The 13,972-nt window shown below is 38.0% G+C and overlaps 1 protein-coding gene across 1 annotated transcript; it reads right to left on the bottom strand.

The window, feature by feature from the left end:
• Positions 1-573: 573 nt before the first annotated feature.
• Positions 574-12,140, bottom strand: shtn2 (shootin 2). Its single transcript, XM_043243771.1, is given in 19 exon segments — positions 574-839; positions 1,638-1,733; positions 1,736-1,796; positions 2,001-2,054; positions 2,252-2,281; positions 2,532-2,625; positions 2,792-2,857; positions 2,964-3,141; positions 3,641-3,788; positions 4,452-4,586; positions 8,145-8,239; positions 8,330-8,411; positions 8,623-8,720; positions 8,832-8,960; positions 8,963-9,011; positions 10,215-10,309; positions 10,481-10,541; positions 11,736-11,785; positions 12,019-12,140. Coding segments are annotated over 19 exon segments (1,698 nt in total). The 5' UTR covers positions 12,053-12,140; the 3' UTR covers positions 574-696.
• Between the last annotated feature and the right edge of the window lie 1,832 nt (positions 12,141-13,972).

A 13,972-nucleotide genomic window follows, 5' to 3' on the forward strand; every position in this document is an offset into this window, starting at 1 on the left:
AAGCATCTTTGGGGGACGGCGAAAACTTCAAATCAATAATCCCACATTCAGAGTCAAATTAACGCGTCGCGGATCAAAAAAAGTCGAGATGGGCTTGATTACGCCGAGCCAAAAGCCTTGATCTCGGTCCGAATGAGGTTCTCCGTATTACATTAACATTGCGGCAGAAACCCGAATAACACACTTTACAAAGAATGGCACGGAGTAAAACCCGCAGGGTGCAATGCTGGTTTTATGAATATGAAACAATGTCACATTAAAATAATTTTGAGTTTGAATGCTTTAAGAATGTCAATGCCGGATGTGTAATTCAGCAAAACGAGAGAACCAATCAAAGGTCCAAATACTTGTGCAAGTCAAGTATTCAAGAAAGTCAAGTCTTTTAATGGAAGAATTCAGACCTCAAAAGCACAAATGTCCAACACAACAGCAAACGCAGACTGAGTGCAAAGAAAAGACTGAATACGTGCGGAAAAAATGTCTTTTATTTCTTTCATAATTCACTTTTGAATGCGCGGGTCCTTGGTTTTTTCATCGCGCGGTTAACAGGGTTAACGCTTTATTCAACTTCGTGACATTTACTTTTTAAACAAATTCCAAGAGGCGTGTGGCAGAAGAAACGGTGTTGAAGTCGCACTTAGTTCAACGTCGCCTTTCTCAAAAGTGCAGAAGGTCAGACTAAAAGACCCTCAAAACTCACTTTTCCTCCCATATAATGGACTCCGAAGCCTTTATGCGAGAGACTCTCTTGTCGCGGTTCTGCTGAAGTCTCCGGAGCACGGGGGCGCCTCCACTCTCCCCTGCCCAGGGCGAAGAGCCCGAGACGGACGCGCCGCAGGCTGATCTGAGAGGGGGTGAGAAACGCAGACTTTAGTTAAGTGGCTGCGTTATAATGCGGCTCGCACAAACACTGTAACCAATCAATAAACGAAAGAGGCTGCTTTTAAGCACCACTGTGAAAAAAAAAAAAAACTATTTGGCCAATAATTCTGATTCTGATTTAAAAATAAAAAAAAGCCACTTCTAAACTACTAATCAAAAATCCTTTTATCCCCAAATGTATGTTTTTACAAAATTGCATCCTTAATCTTGTTTTCAGAGAGTGTGTTTAAGTTGATTTTTAATACTTTTTTCCAATTAATTTAAGCATAAATTTTGCTACATATGGGCCTGAGGTTTTATTTATTTTTACCAACAGACAGCTCCGATATTTGGGGTTTAGACTACTAATTAACACTTAATGTAGAAATGAATACTAGATTATTACATTTAATTAAATTGTAGTTGTTTTTACATTTTAAATGACACTTTACACTAATTTATATATATATATATATATATATATATATATATATATATATATATATATATATATATATATATATACATACATATAATTAAATAATATATATACATACATATATATATATATATATATATATATATATATATATATATATATATATATATATATATACAGGAATAAAGGTTAAATGTTAAGTCCTGGTGTTTTTAGAGTTGTAATATTGTAAAAATGATCTGCACAAAATTTTTTAAATCACTGCTTTTATTTATCGTGTGCTTATTTCTTCAATAATACACTTAAGTGTTGGCCAGTTTTGTATAAGCTGAAGCACATTTGAATGCATGAGAGGTGGTACCTTTAGGGGTCCCTTTTTCATCCCCCATGGCCCGCCTCCTTCTCTGGAGCACCATCTGAAGCTCCGCCTCTCAACGTTACGGCTGAAGCGTTTTTTTGAATCCACCCTTCTAGGGCCAGGCCTCCTCATGGAATCCTAAGGCGAAGCAGACAATGAAGTTACATTCATACAGTAGGCCATGAGCGATCATGCATCTTTTTCAAGTATTTGCACATGACAGTACACGTACAATTGTACGTATAGCCAACCATCTAAGTATATTTTAACGTCAACCTTGCAAGCAGCTAGTCTGAGTAATAAAACGAACGAATAGACCATATTTGAACACATCTTATTTACCAGCATCCCCTGCAATTCCAGCACAGCTGATTTCCGGTTCTCAGACCTCTGTTCCTGTAAATGCCAGTAATTTCTGATTAATAATATTTTGCCACTTCTGAGCAGCTGCTTTCTGAGCACATACTCTGCAAGCGACGTATGTAGCAGCTAGGCAGTTAGTCCCGAAGTCAAATACAAAAAACAGAAAACCACCAAATACTAATCATGGTTGCAGGAAGACCCGAAAGACCAATCGTAGACCAATCACTAACCTTCCACGCATGTTCGTCCTCAGACACAGCCTGAAAAGCAACCAAATGTCAGATATTTCTTTCTATTTAAACAGGTCTATATTTAAGGCACGCGTCTATAGCATGGATTATCTGTGTGTTTTGTCATTTCGTTGAACTCGACGTCCTGTTGCGTGATTTAAATGTGACGCGCCACGCTCAAGCGCAGGATTTTCCCGTCACATGTTACGATTATTTTCACACAGACAGTGTTGGCACCTCACTGTACAATTTATGTTCGGTAAAACGTGTGATGATTCACCTGTGGCGTTCTGAGAATAGGTTTGAGAATAATGCCTTTCTTGATTCTTTCCATCATTTCATCCACAGCTCTGGCCTTCATATCCTCCGTAATTAAGCGGGTTCTGTGAGAAAATCAACACGGTATTCATTGAGGACGGAAGAGCAGCGCTGGCTTGCTTTGATTTAACTTCAACTTTTAAATTATTGTATTGTATCTTCCGCCTGCCGTGTGTTGATTTTCGCCTTGCGTCTAGTACAGGTCGGATGTAAGGCGTGATTGTCTTACTCGCGGTTTGAGTGGCGTTGTTTTCTCCCTTCTTTCTGCTCCTCAAAGCCTTTAATGGGCTAAAAATGCAATGGGTTTAACCGAAATGAACTTTAGAAGACTTGGCGTGTGTAGTGCATTTTTATGGTTTGAATACCTCAACATTGAAAGGCGTAAAAGACTCACTCGGTGACAGCTGAAGATGGAGGAGGAGGTGGTGGTGGTGGTGGAGGAGGAGGAGGAGGTGGTGGAGGTGGTCCCAGTGATGGTGGATCAGATGGATTTTCGTTTGCCTCGTTGAGTTGGTTAGATTGGATCGAAGGAAGTTGCTCCATCTCTTTCAGCTCATCCTTAAGCAGCTTGACTGGTTGCGAAATAAACAATTACAATTGCATTTATAAAATATGGCAAAACGATATTTAGAAAAAAAAATTGCACTATTTAGCACTATAAAATGGCTCAGTGAAGGCTCTTTCAAAGCTCTATAGAGACATAATGGAAATCTCCAAAATTTAAAATGTGAACATTGGTGATATAACTCAAACTGTCTCTATTTGTCCTAAAACATTCATAAAACTTTTAGTAAACATAATATCGCGTTGTTAAATTAATGTGAGAAGCTTTTTCACTTGGTCTTAGAAGAACATGATGAAAAATACTGTATTTCGTATGGAAACTTTGATAGCAAAACATGAGTTTGAAGGATGTCTTTTGAAACAGACGGATAGATCCTAAGAGACCTTTTCTAAGGAGAAGGGTCCTAATAAGGTGTATAATATAATAGGGTCCTTGTATATAATACGGTCCTAATACTTTTTCAGCATCAAAATCGAGATTTTGTATTTTTATTAAATAAGACATACTTTCCTCCTGAAGGGCGATAACAGATTGTTTCGAGTCTCTCAGCTGAATCTCAGCCTCGCTCCTCTCTTTCTCACTGATCTCCAGCTTTGTTCTTACTGCAGCCAGGTCTGACAGAGAGTTGAGATCCTGAGCTGCTGTATGAGACATCTGTATAGACAAATGCAGTAGTTTATAGTTTACCCAAAATGAAAACTCTGTAAAACCTTCATTCATCTTCGAACACAAATCAATTTATTTTTGAGAGCTCTCTGATGTTCTTTAGGCAGCAATATACTATCATGTTCAACACATAGAAACATAGCAAGGACATCTGTAAAATAGTCCATGTGACAACAATGGACTTTTTAATTTTACAAAGTTACGAGAATAGTTTTTGTGCACAAAGAAAACAATAGCAACTTATTCAGCAATTTTTCTCCATTTTGGAGAGTATCCTAGAACATTACATTACATTAAGCAAGCATGCAATAAACAAACGCTCATTATATCGATTATGTATTAAGGATACTCTTTAAAATGACTGAAGACAGTCACACATGGAAAAGATTTGCTCAATGATATTTTAGGATGGTTTCAATTGGAAATCCACAAGTTACCCCAACAAAAATATAATAATTATTATTTAACTGTAAATAAAACGTTTGGTACAAGTATAGGGCAAATAAAAATACCTATTACTTATTTATGGGGTTTTTTAATTCACCGCATAGAGACAAGAGATGAAGTAAAGAACAGGATAAACTGGATCAGGAAAACGTTTTCTAGCCACATAAGAATTACAGTCTCAATACACCAAACTGACACGTTCACCTGGCTTTGGTAAAAGAGTCGTATCTCTTCCAGAGCTTTGCTGATTTCAGTCACTTGACCCAGAGCCTGTTTTAGTTGTTTCTCAGTCTCTGCACTCTGAATCTGTCTCTGGGTTTCCTGCTGTTTCACCAGCATCTGTAGAGAAAAACCAATCACTCGATCAGTCAGTCCATCACTTGTCCATCTATAGATTCATCCATCCATATATCACCGTTCCAAACTTCAAATCTCTCTTCAAATGTCCAAAGTTTTCAAACTACAAAAGGCCCAGCGTTCATTTTGTTTTTCCATCGTAAAGACTTTTCCCACCATTTTTCTTTATTTGTTGAGCTCAGTGGGCGCGTTAATTACTCATGCAGTGAATTATTCAATCGGCAGAACAAAACCTCAGTGGAATCGGTTCGGGGGGAAACCAAAAATCAAGCCGTCCATTATCTCCCTGATATTTCAGATTACAAGAAATGCGCTTGTTCGAAAAGCAGAAGCGGCGAGCAGGAAAAGGAAGTGCGAGAGACGTTCGCCGGAATGTTTGGACTCTCACTTCTCACCTCCATTCACTGCCCTTCCGTTCAGCTCGCAAGAAGCACGGACCTAAACCACCAAACGCGACCCCGCTGCGGCGGTGCAATTACAGGAAAAGCGCGTGTGTTTGATTTAGTAAACGGGCGCGTCTCTCTTTGTCTGGTGACGGCCTGCATTTTCTCCCTTTCGAATTAGTCCGTCATTAGGCTCTCTGTGACTGGAAAAAAAAAACACCGAACAAGGAAAAGATGAATGTGTTTTCAAAACACAGGGAAAACAGACAAATGGAAAGGGGTGGCGATAAAGAATGTCATTCAAGCTGTGTGGTGTGTGGCCGCCCATTCAGAATGAGTTTGAGTGGTGTGCGAACCGTCGGGGGTCCCTTTCACAGGTGAAGGCCCCCTGTTGGGACCCCCATTATGTCTGTGTCTGCAAATGGGGAACAATATACACAAAGCCGACAGAAAGGAAGTGTCAAACAAGGACAGGGGTTTAAAGAGCTGCCGATTTTCAAACTGCCATCTCGATGGGTGCTAATTACCGCAGGAAGAGAGGAGGGATGCAAAGACAGATGCCACTTTTGAGCGGAGATGCTCATTTAGACTGAATGAACACGGTAAACACACTGGTATTAACAGAGCCAGCTGGACTGGCGTGGTCAAAGAGTGCGGGTTATCTCAATCCAGTGTTTTCTCTTCTTTGTTTCAGGTTTGTTTCATTAACGCAGCTTCGCAGTTGTTGAGTGTGAAAGGACCGGATACAGCCCAAATCTCCCATGGCCCTTGTACAAACTTGACCGAATCAGAAGACACCACGCTTCTTCCCATCTACTGTCTATTGATTGTCATGCTGTCGGCCTGGACGTGTAGGCTTCTGAGGGAGAAGTGTTTTTATGTCCAGATTATTGAACTGTTACCATAACTATGAAAAGATCAGTATCTGTAGTTTTTTGCATTTTTAACCTTTTGTTTTTATGTAATGCGAACTCTGGATAGCATCGATTGTGAACGCGTGCTATACAAATAAAGTGTCCTGAAGCTAGAAACTTCAATGAAGTTACTTGTTAACAGAGTAAAGTTGTAGCCACATTTACCGTGAAATTTCGAGGTGAAATCAATGGTTGGTTCCAAATAAGATATGAATTGCCTTCTGATGGGCACTTCGCAGTGAAAACAATCATGGGCGCCATATTGAGGGTCGTTCCAAACTGAAGTGTCACTTCAAAGGGCCCTTTAGAATTAAGGATTTTGAGCGGTACAACTGATGGAAACTTCGACCCCCATGATCACTTGCGCTGATTCTTTCCATGATGGCGGCGCCTCCATGTGGGCAACAGGATGATGATGATGATGCAGAAGGTCACAATAAAGGGTACACTCTTTTAAGAGATTATGCATAGGGATAAGCCCTTCCCAATGGATCGCAAGACTAGTCACTTTAATAGGAATAGACTTTTTCACATTTTAGTATTTCTCTACAGCGAAGTCGTCAGAGTTGAGGTAAACCCTCGAGAGCAGTGAATGGGAGTAGCACAAATATATATATATATATATATATATATATATATATATATATATATATATATACACATTACTATTTGCTCAAATAGCAAAAGAAAAGCTACACTTTAGCGTTTTTAATTGACTTTCAATCAAAGGAAATAAAAGAGACTGTGTGAGAAACACAGTCCCGCACTTTAAATTTATTTTTTTAAATATATTGGTAACTGGTATAATGTCAAGAAGTTATTGATGCAAAAGACGTTATTTCACGCAAAAAATAAATAAAAATAAAAATAAATAAATAAATAAATGAATAAATAAATCAAACGATTCACAGCAATAAACCCTAAAAACCGCGCCACTTTCCGTTGGTCGCGCGCTTTTTTGAACGGTCCAATTCAAACTGCTGCGCGTGAGCATCGGTTGTAACGCTCCAAGCTTTCGGGATTTCCGCAACGTTTTTTTTTAAATAACGGAAATGTAATGTTAGCACTAGGAATTATTTAAACTTTATCCTCATACAACTTAATCGGTCGTATTTACTTCCAAACGGAAACAAGTCTACACAGAACCGAGGCCAAAGTGCGTCGATAAACTTCGCAAGTCAAGCGAATAATGTCAGATTTACCGACGGAAAGCGGAACGTCTGCCTGTCGCTACATGTGGAACCGACAGACGTCCATCATGGGTGAGTAGGTCCCTCCAGTATGTTTGCCGATTCATATTAGTGATAACTGATTATACTGTATATCCAGTATTATCTGTTGGGTTCAGCGTCTTCACTCTGCGTTGTGAACGAATAGTAGACGCGTAAAACAGATAAACACTTAATATTTGTAAACTAGAGTAGAAAGACTTCAAGACACGCTGCAGTCCAATTCATCCCTGCCACTTTTGATATCCCATGAACCTCTGCGAGCAGTTGGTCGTTGCTAGAGATAATAAAACAGCCTCTTAAAGGCGTTTGATACAGTCTTTAGTCCATTATTCTATTTATAGCAAAAATGAGTATGTAGTACATTTGCTTAGTTATGAATAAAGAACACTTTAGTCTGTTTGCATGTCTAAAATAGTTTTCTTCGTCCAAAAAAAAAAAGCGTAATTAAGTAACTACACTTCTTCAAACACAAAACCTGCCGATTGTGCGCTCTTTATCATATATTTGATTCTTTCATGATCTTGTGAATATTTGTAGGCATAGCAGTTTAAATGCTGTTGCTGCAATGTACAGTTTTCTAGCATTTTTGCTATTCAAATTATCTTTGACTACTAACCACGCTTTAATCATACCTAAACTGTATGGAGTAATTGCACCAGGAATTTCATAACATTGTGATCAGCTTGGGAACGGTTCCAAATTTGTATAATGTGTTTTATATGGAAACCAATTAAAACTGTCCACCCCTGAACCTAATCATCAAGTGGCTACATAAGCAAACTGTACAAAAACGTAAGATTGTTGCCATGAGATTGTATTGGACCTCGTATGTCAGAGCGTCCTAAATTTGCTCAAACGGTTAGCGTTTGTGGCTTCGTCCACCAGTAATACATAACTTTTCACAACAGTGTTCTCAAGTCGGATATGCTGACATTTTGGCTATTAAACAAAATGAAATGTTAAATTTGCAGATCAAGCATTGTGAGTGAAAGCACCCATTCAAAAGAGTACCTGGTGCGCAAACACTTCAGCGTGCTGCCTGAGTCCTTGCTCCATCTCGAGCTTCTGCGACATCTCTGTAAACTCTTCTGTAACCAGCTGGGACACTGGAGCACAAACACACGGAGAGATTACACGGATGAATCTTTCGTCTGTATTTGTGCTCATTAATGGTGGAACGCATTTAGCTGACTCGCCTCTCTTCATTTTATTCACAGTCCGGCTCTGCTTACTGAACTTCCTCAGAAGGGCCTCTTTCTCTCCGACCTCCAACAACAACTTGTGAATAAAATAAGAGTTTAAAGTTTAATAAAACTGGATGTTTTAAATTTTAACTTACATGTAATAAAAGCAGGGCGCTGAACAAGACCCATAAAAATCCCTGCATTGAAGAAACACATAGATGCCATTTTTGGGGCAAATTGTTTTCTCAGAAATTTATGACCACAGTTGTATGCATGTCACATTTGCAGACACTAGGCCATTATACCTTGTCCTTCAAATCATCCTTCTCTTTCTTAAGAAGCTCCACCTGTGCAGTGAGTTGCATTTTTTCCCCAAGTAACCGGTCTACAGATGACTGTAGCTCTGTGCAAAAAGATTGCAGGTAAAATGAGCCATAATCTTTTCTTTTTCTATTCTTGGACAGGTGCATATTTTACTGCTTTCATGGCTCGTGCCGTTTAGAAATTAGGCTACCTCTAATTTGATTCTGACTCATGAGAAGCGGATCTTCGCTGCTCTCTTCCTCAGAGACCGTTTCAGAGCTGGAATCAGCCTCGAGGTCCAGGTTCAGGATGGAGAAGTTTTCTGGCATTTCTGGGATCAGGGAAGTATAGCTTGGCTTTGCCTCTTTAATGCCTTGAAATCTTTATTCACCTGTGGGTTCAAAAGCCTCAAAGATCGATAAAGGGTGGCATAATGACTATTACCAACACCAGCCTCGAAATCAGTCGGCCCTTTATTTATTAGTCCAATACAAACAATATATCAATTCTAAAGGTGAACAGTGTAAGGTAGCATTGGCCAGGCAATCTGTAATTCTGTATTTGAATTCACTTTAATTATTAAATTAAGCAATGCCATGAAGAGCCTTTCAGTAAACAGGTCCGTTTTTCTTACTGCAAAGAATAAAAATCTAAAGAAAGGTTTTCCACTAAAAAGATTCTACACTAAAAAACGGAAACGGTCCATGGATGATAAAGGAATGGATAAACTGACGGCTTGGTAAAAATTTATACACCCTGAGGTCATCCAAAATGAGTTTGTTTCTTCTTGGAAACAGACTTGGAGAAATGTTGCATTACATTCACTTGCTCACCAGTGGATCCACTGCAGTGAATGGGTGCCATCAGAATGAGAGTTGATAAAAACATCACAAAAATACACAAATAATCCACACCACTCTAGTCCATAAATTAACATCTTAAGCAAAAGGTTTGTAAGAAATAAATCCATAATCAAGACATTTTTCATATAAAACTGCTGCTTCCGGGTAAATATGAGTCCTTTATATATAATATTGCATTCTCTAGAAAAAACGTCATATTGTCTGAATCAGTAGAGAAATACTTTAAGCAACTCCTAACAAACATTTTAATGCGAGAGGACAACAAGACATGGACTCACCGTGGAAGCATCATTATGGATTATGCAATCATATTTTGGCCAGAAGCAACTGTTTAGTTAAAATGCCTCAATAGTGTATTTGTTTCTCACAAACAAGGAATTTTTTTACAAGAGATAATTGATGGACTGGAGTGGTGTGGATTACCTGCGGATTATTGTGATGTTTCATCAGATTTGTGTGCAATGCTACAATTCTCCAAATCTCTTCCGATGAAGAATCAGACCCATCTACATCTTGAAAGGCTTGAAAGTGAGTAAAGCTTTAGCTATTCTTGTTTTCCATGAATCATATGCCAATAAAAAGCCTTAATTTTTTAGAGTGTTGATTTAATGAATCAGTTTAGAGAACGTCAATATGGGGATGTGAAATAATCAACAAAACAAATACAAGCTGTTAGACTTTTTTTAGACTTTTCTCTAACAAGCTGTTAAAGAAAAGAGAAGTGTACTCACCTTTAGTGCAAAGGCCTCTGCGGTCTCCCTGCACGATCGCTCAATCTGAAACTGTGTCTCTAACACATCCAGCTCCTTGAGCAGTTGAGCAGAAGCTGAAAGTCATTGTATAAATCGGGTTTGCACATTTTCAGTGATACATTAAATAGTTGCGTAGGTTTAGCCAGCGAAAGTTAAATTCTCAGCAAGCATTTCATAGTGAGACTCGCCCAGTAAATGAGTTGAAATATGAGTTTAATAGCAAAAGACTTCCACTGATATCTCACCCTCCTCCATCCTTGATAGCTTTTCATTCGCCTCATCTCGCTCTTTCTCCAGAAACTCGCACTGTATAGCAGATTATACAATGATAAATAAAAATAAACTGCACCAAAAATCCATTACTGTGGGCAGATAGCTTGAGTAAGCTTGTGTGTGTGTGTGATGTTGTTGCTGCAGATAATCATTGTATGCTAGCATAACAGAACAGATTCTAAGATATTATTTATGAGGATCTCACAATTGCAATATCAGTTTTTGTGTTTCACACATTGCATTTTGTAGGCGTGACAAGAGGGTGCCTCCTTTAAGATTGATTTTATTTGCTCCCATATTGCTCTTACTGTTTCTATTTCTATAATATGTGGTAAGAATATTGTACAAAGCGGCTTCAAACCTGGTCTAAAAAATATATGTACCTCTGCACCATTTTTACATGCCTTACTGCATGTTTCGCTGCAGTTTCAAAGAGAATTATCCACTAAGTGGCGCTAAATATGTCAACCCTGGCACATTTTATTACATTTATATAGATACATATTGCTGTGCTTTTATTACGTTGCTTCAGGTACGTATTGTGAAAGTTCAGAATTCAAATACCCGGGGACTGACGCTAAAAGCTAATGCTCTACGGTGTTGGTAATATGCCCTACACCAAATCCAACCCTAAACCTACCCAATAGTGCTAGCAAATACGAAACTAATATATATAAGCATTTGTTGACGCAAACCGTGCCATTTCAACTACCTTTTATGCAGATTTGAACGGATCTGTCGAACTGTAGTTACATGGGATTCAAACCTTGCCTTTCAAGTCCGTCTCCGTTCTCTACCGAACAAATGTACCGTCTATGAAAACCCATAGACATGAAGCTGGATATGTGTGCTAACATAAAAAAAACATCAGTTTTCAAATCTCCCACCATATTAATATTGTTTTGAAGTCATAACATGATATTCTTCAAGTAATTTAGGCTTTAGTAATCAAAACTGCAACGATATGTACTTATTGGTACATATTTCATGTCTCGCTAAAAAGTGCACCCAGGTACATTTATGCCATGAGACCAGGTAGGTTTTTCTGCATTCAGCAGATGACCAAAATGTGTGGCATAAAGTAGGTGTCTCATCTCACTGTGTAGATGATTGTATCATAAATATGATAAATGTTTTAATACTTATCAGTACGTGCTGCACACTTTTTCACACAGTTTACACCAAGTAGTGTCATTCTGAGCACGGCCACTCTCAAGCAGAAATTACCTCAATGTCTCTTTCATCTCCTGAAGACAGGGTGTTCTCCTCCTCAGAATCTAAGAGGCAACAACTAGTTTTCAGATAGTTCATCTGATTCACACACTGTATTTACAGTAGTAGTAAAAGACGGTCATGTTTATGACCATTTTCAGGTAATTGATTTCACAGATTATTGCGCTAGAATCACTGGATCTAACGTATTTCATTGCACAGCTTATCCGTTAGATTAAAAAAAACTATTTGGAGAGTTTCGAATGTTTAGGCAATTTTTAAAGTAAATGCATCCAACCTGAAATTCTCTCGTCTGCTTCAAGGTTCCACATAATTCTTCAAGCTTCTTATTAATGTCTGCTCTTCTAGATCCCAGCGTTTCTGTGTCATTCACTGTCTTTTCGACACTGCACTCGGGAGGAAGAACTGAAACTGACTTTAGCGTGCACAGCTCTGCTTTTAATTCTTCCCATTTTGTTACGTAAATTGATACAAAAGTCCATTCTGCTTTGCCCTTTATGGTTAACTGAGTCAACAATACCATTTAGAAAGGATGTGATAAAGTAACAATCATCATTTGTCGTTAGATGTGCTCGGCCCTTGTGAAATCATGGGTAGCCTTGCTGTAGTCACACAATGTTATCTGAACCAATGCAACAATTAAGCAAAATATGTTTGTGCGTTTGATTTTTGGCTTTTGCACTTTTCGCTTTCCTGAAATGGTTGTACTTCACAACGTGAAAGTTGTGAAACTGCTGATGGTAGCAATGTAAATATGTAAAATACGCGCTGAAAATGCATATTGGGTCATTTACAATACAGAAGTTCCTGTCTTCTTTATGTAATTTGTTTTATTGCAAAATCCATATTCTTTTGATCATCTGTTACAGTGGAGAACAGTTTCTGGTCAAACGTTGTGACCTTGAAAAGTGCGTAAATGCAAAACTATGTAAAGGGCAGTGAGCGATAGAAGTCGATGGTGTCTGGCATATAACTTAAAAAATGACTTGTTCGGTTTGTTTGATCTTAGGGTCTTACAAAGTCAGTTGAAAGGCAGCCTACACATTCAATATGAATATTGACAGTATATAAAGACAGATATAATTTAGTTTTGATGTACTCTATATAATAGCTTGCACAGTGTTATAGAAAGAAAGATTATGGACGTTGTTTCTTCATACACGCTTTTTTAGAATCGTTGATCTGTCTTCAGTGATCAAAACCAGCTTTATTATCTGATGATACCAGAGCTAGTCGAATCTTATCATCTTTATTTAACCAGGAGAGGACTGAAATTAAAATCCAGACATACATACATAACAAGACGAACATATGACTAGTTAAAAACAATTGCACACTGTTAGGTTACTTTCAAGGTTACATAATAAGGACTTCAAATGATTATAAGACACCAAGTTTTGTAGCTTCATCTCCCGTGTATAGCATATCCTGTCTATGAATGCTTGGGAAAAAACAGACACCCACGATAGTGTGTGTGGGGGAAAAAATTAAACTTTTAAACTTAACTTAAATATCATTTAAATAGTTGCTTGATGTCAGTTAGAGTGTCCATAACTCATGTAAAATATTTAAAGTTAAAATAAATGAGAGTAATTGTTTTTTGTTTTTTACTTTTAAGTTGAAATGCATTCAAAACTTTATTCTTGACATTCAAAACATTTAAAATACTATATATATATATATATATTTGTAAAATTTTCAAAAGGTGAAATAATTTCCCCCCCAGGCATTAAATAGTTATTATTTTAAATAGAGTGCCCATGACTTAGATTTAGACAAATTATTTTTGATGTTTATCAAAATGATTCTTTGGTCATTTACTAAATTTGAAGCAGTAAAAAACTGGCCAGTGGAGACTGGGATTAATGTAATATTCACTTTTAACATTTTAACATGAAAGCTTAAATGAAAAAAAAAAATCCCTTCAGGCAGAAAGGAAACACTACTGAGCGTGAGCTGAATAAGTGGAGTCACTCTGCATGCTGAACAGATCTAGTCTTGCGGTTGCCCCTTAGTTTCCCTTAAACCACCACTTCCTTCACATTATTCACACAGAGACAGAGACGCACATATGCATGTCCTTCTTCGGCTTCTTATGTAAATCTCTTAAAACATCTACAAGTTTAGGTATTTCTAATTATGCATCAGGACATTATTTAGCGTCTTCCTGCGAGGACATCCTCAGGTTCTGCTGTTCTACTGGTGATCCGTTCTGAAATTTTTGCCCCCAG

The sequence above is a fragment of the Puntigrus tetrazona genome, chromosome 7 (genome assembly GCF_018831695.1).
Source record: "Puntigrus tetrazona isolate hp1 chromosome 7, ASM1883169v1, whole genome shotgun sequence".
Classification (NCBI taxonomy): Eukaryota; Metazoa; Chordata; class Actinopteri; order Cypriniformes; family Cyprinidae; genus Puntigrus; species Puntigrus tetrazona.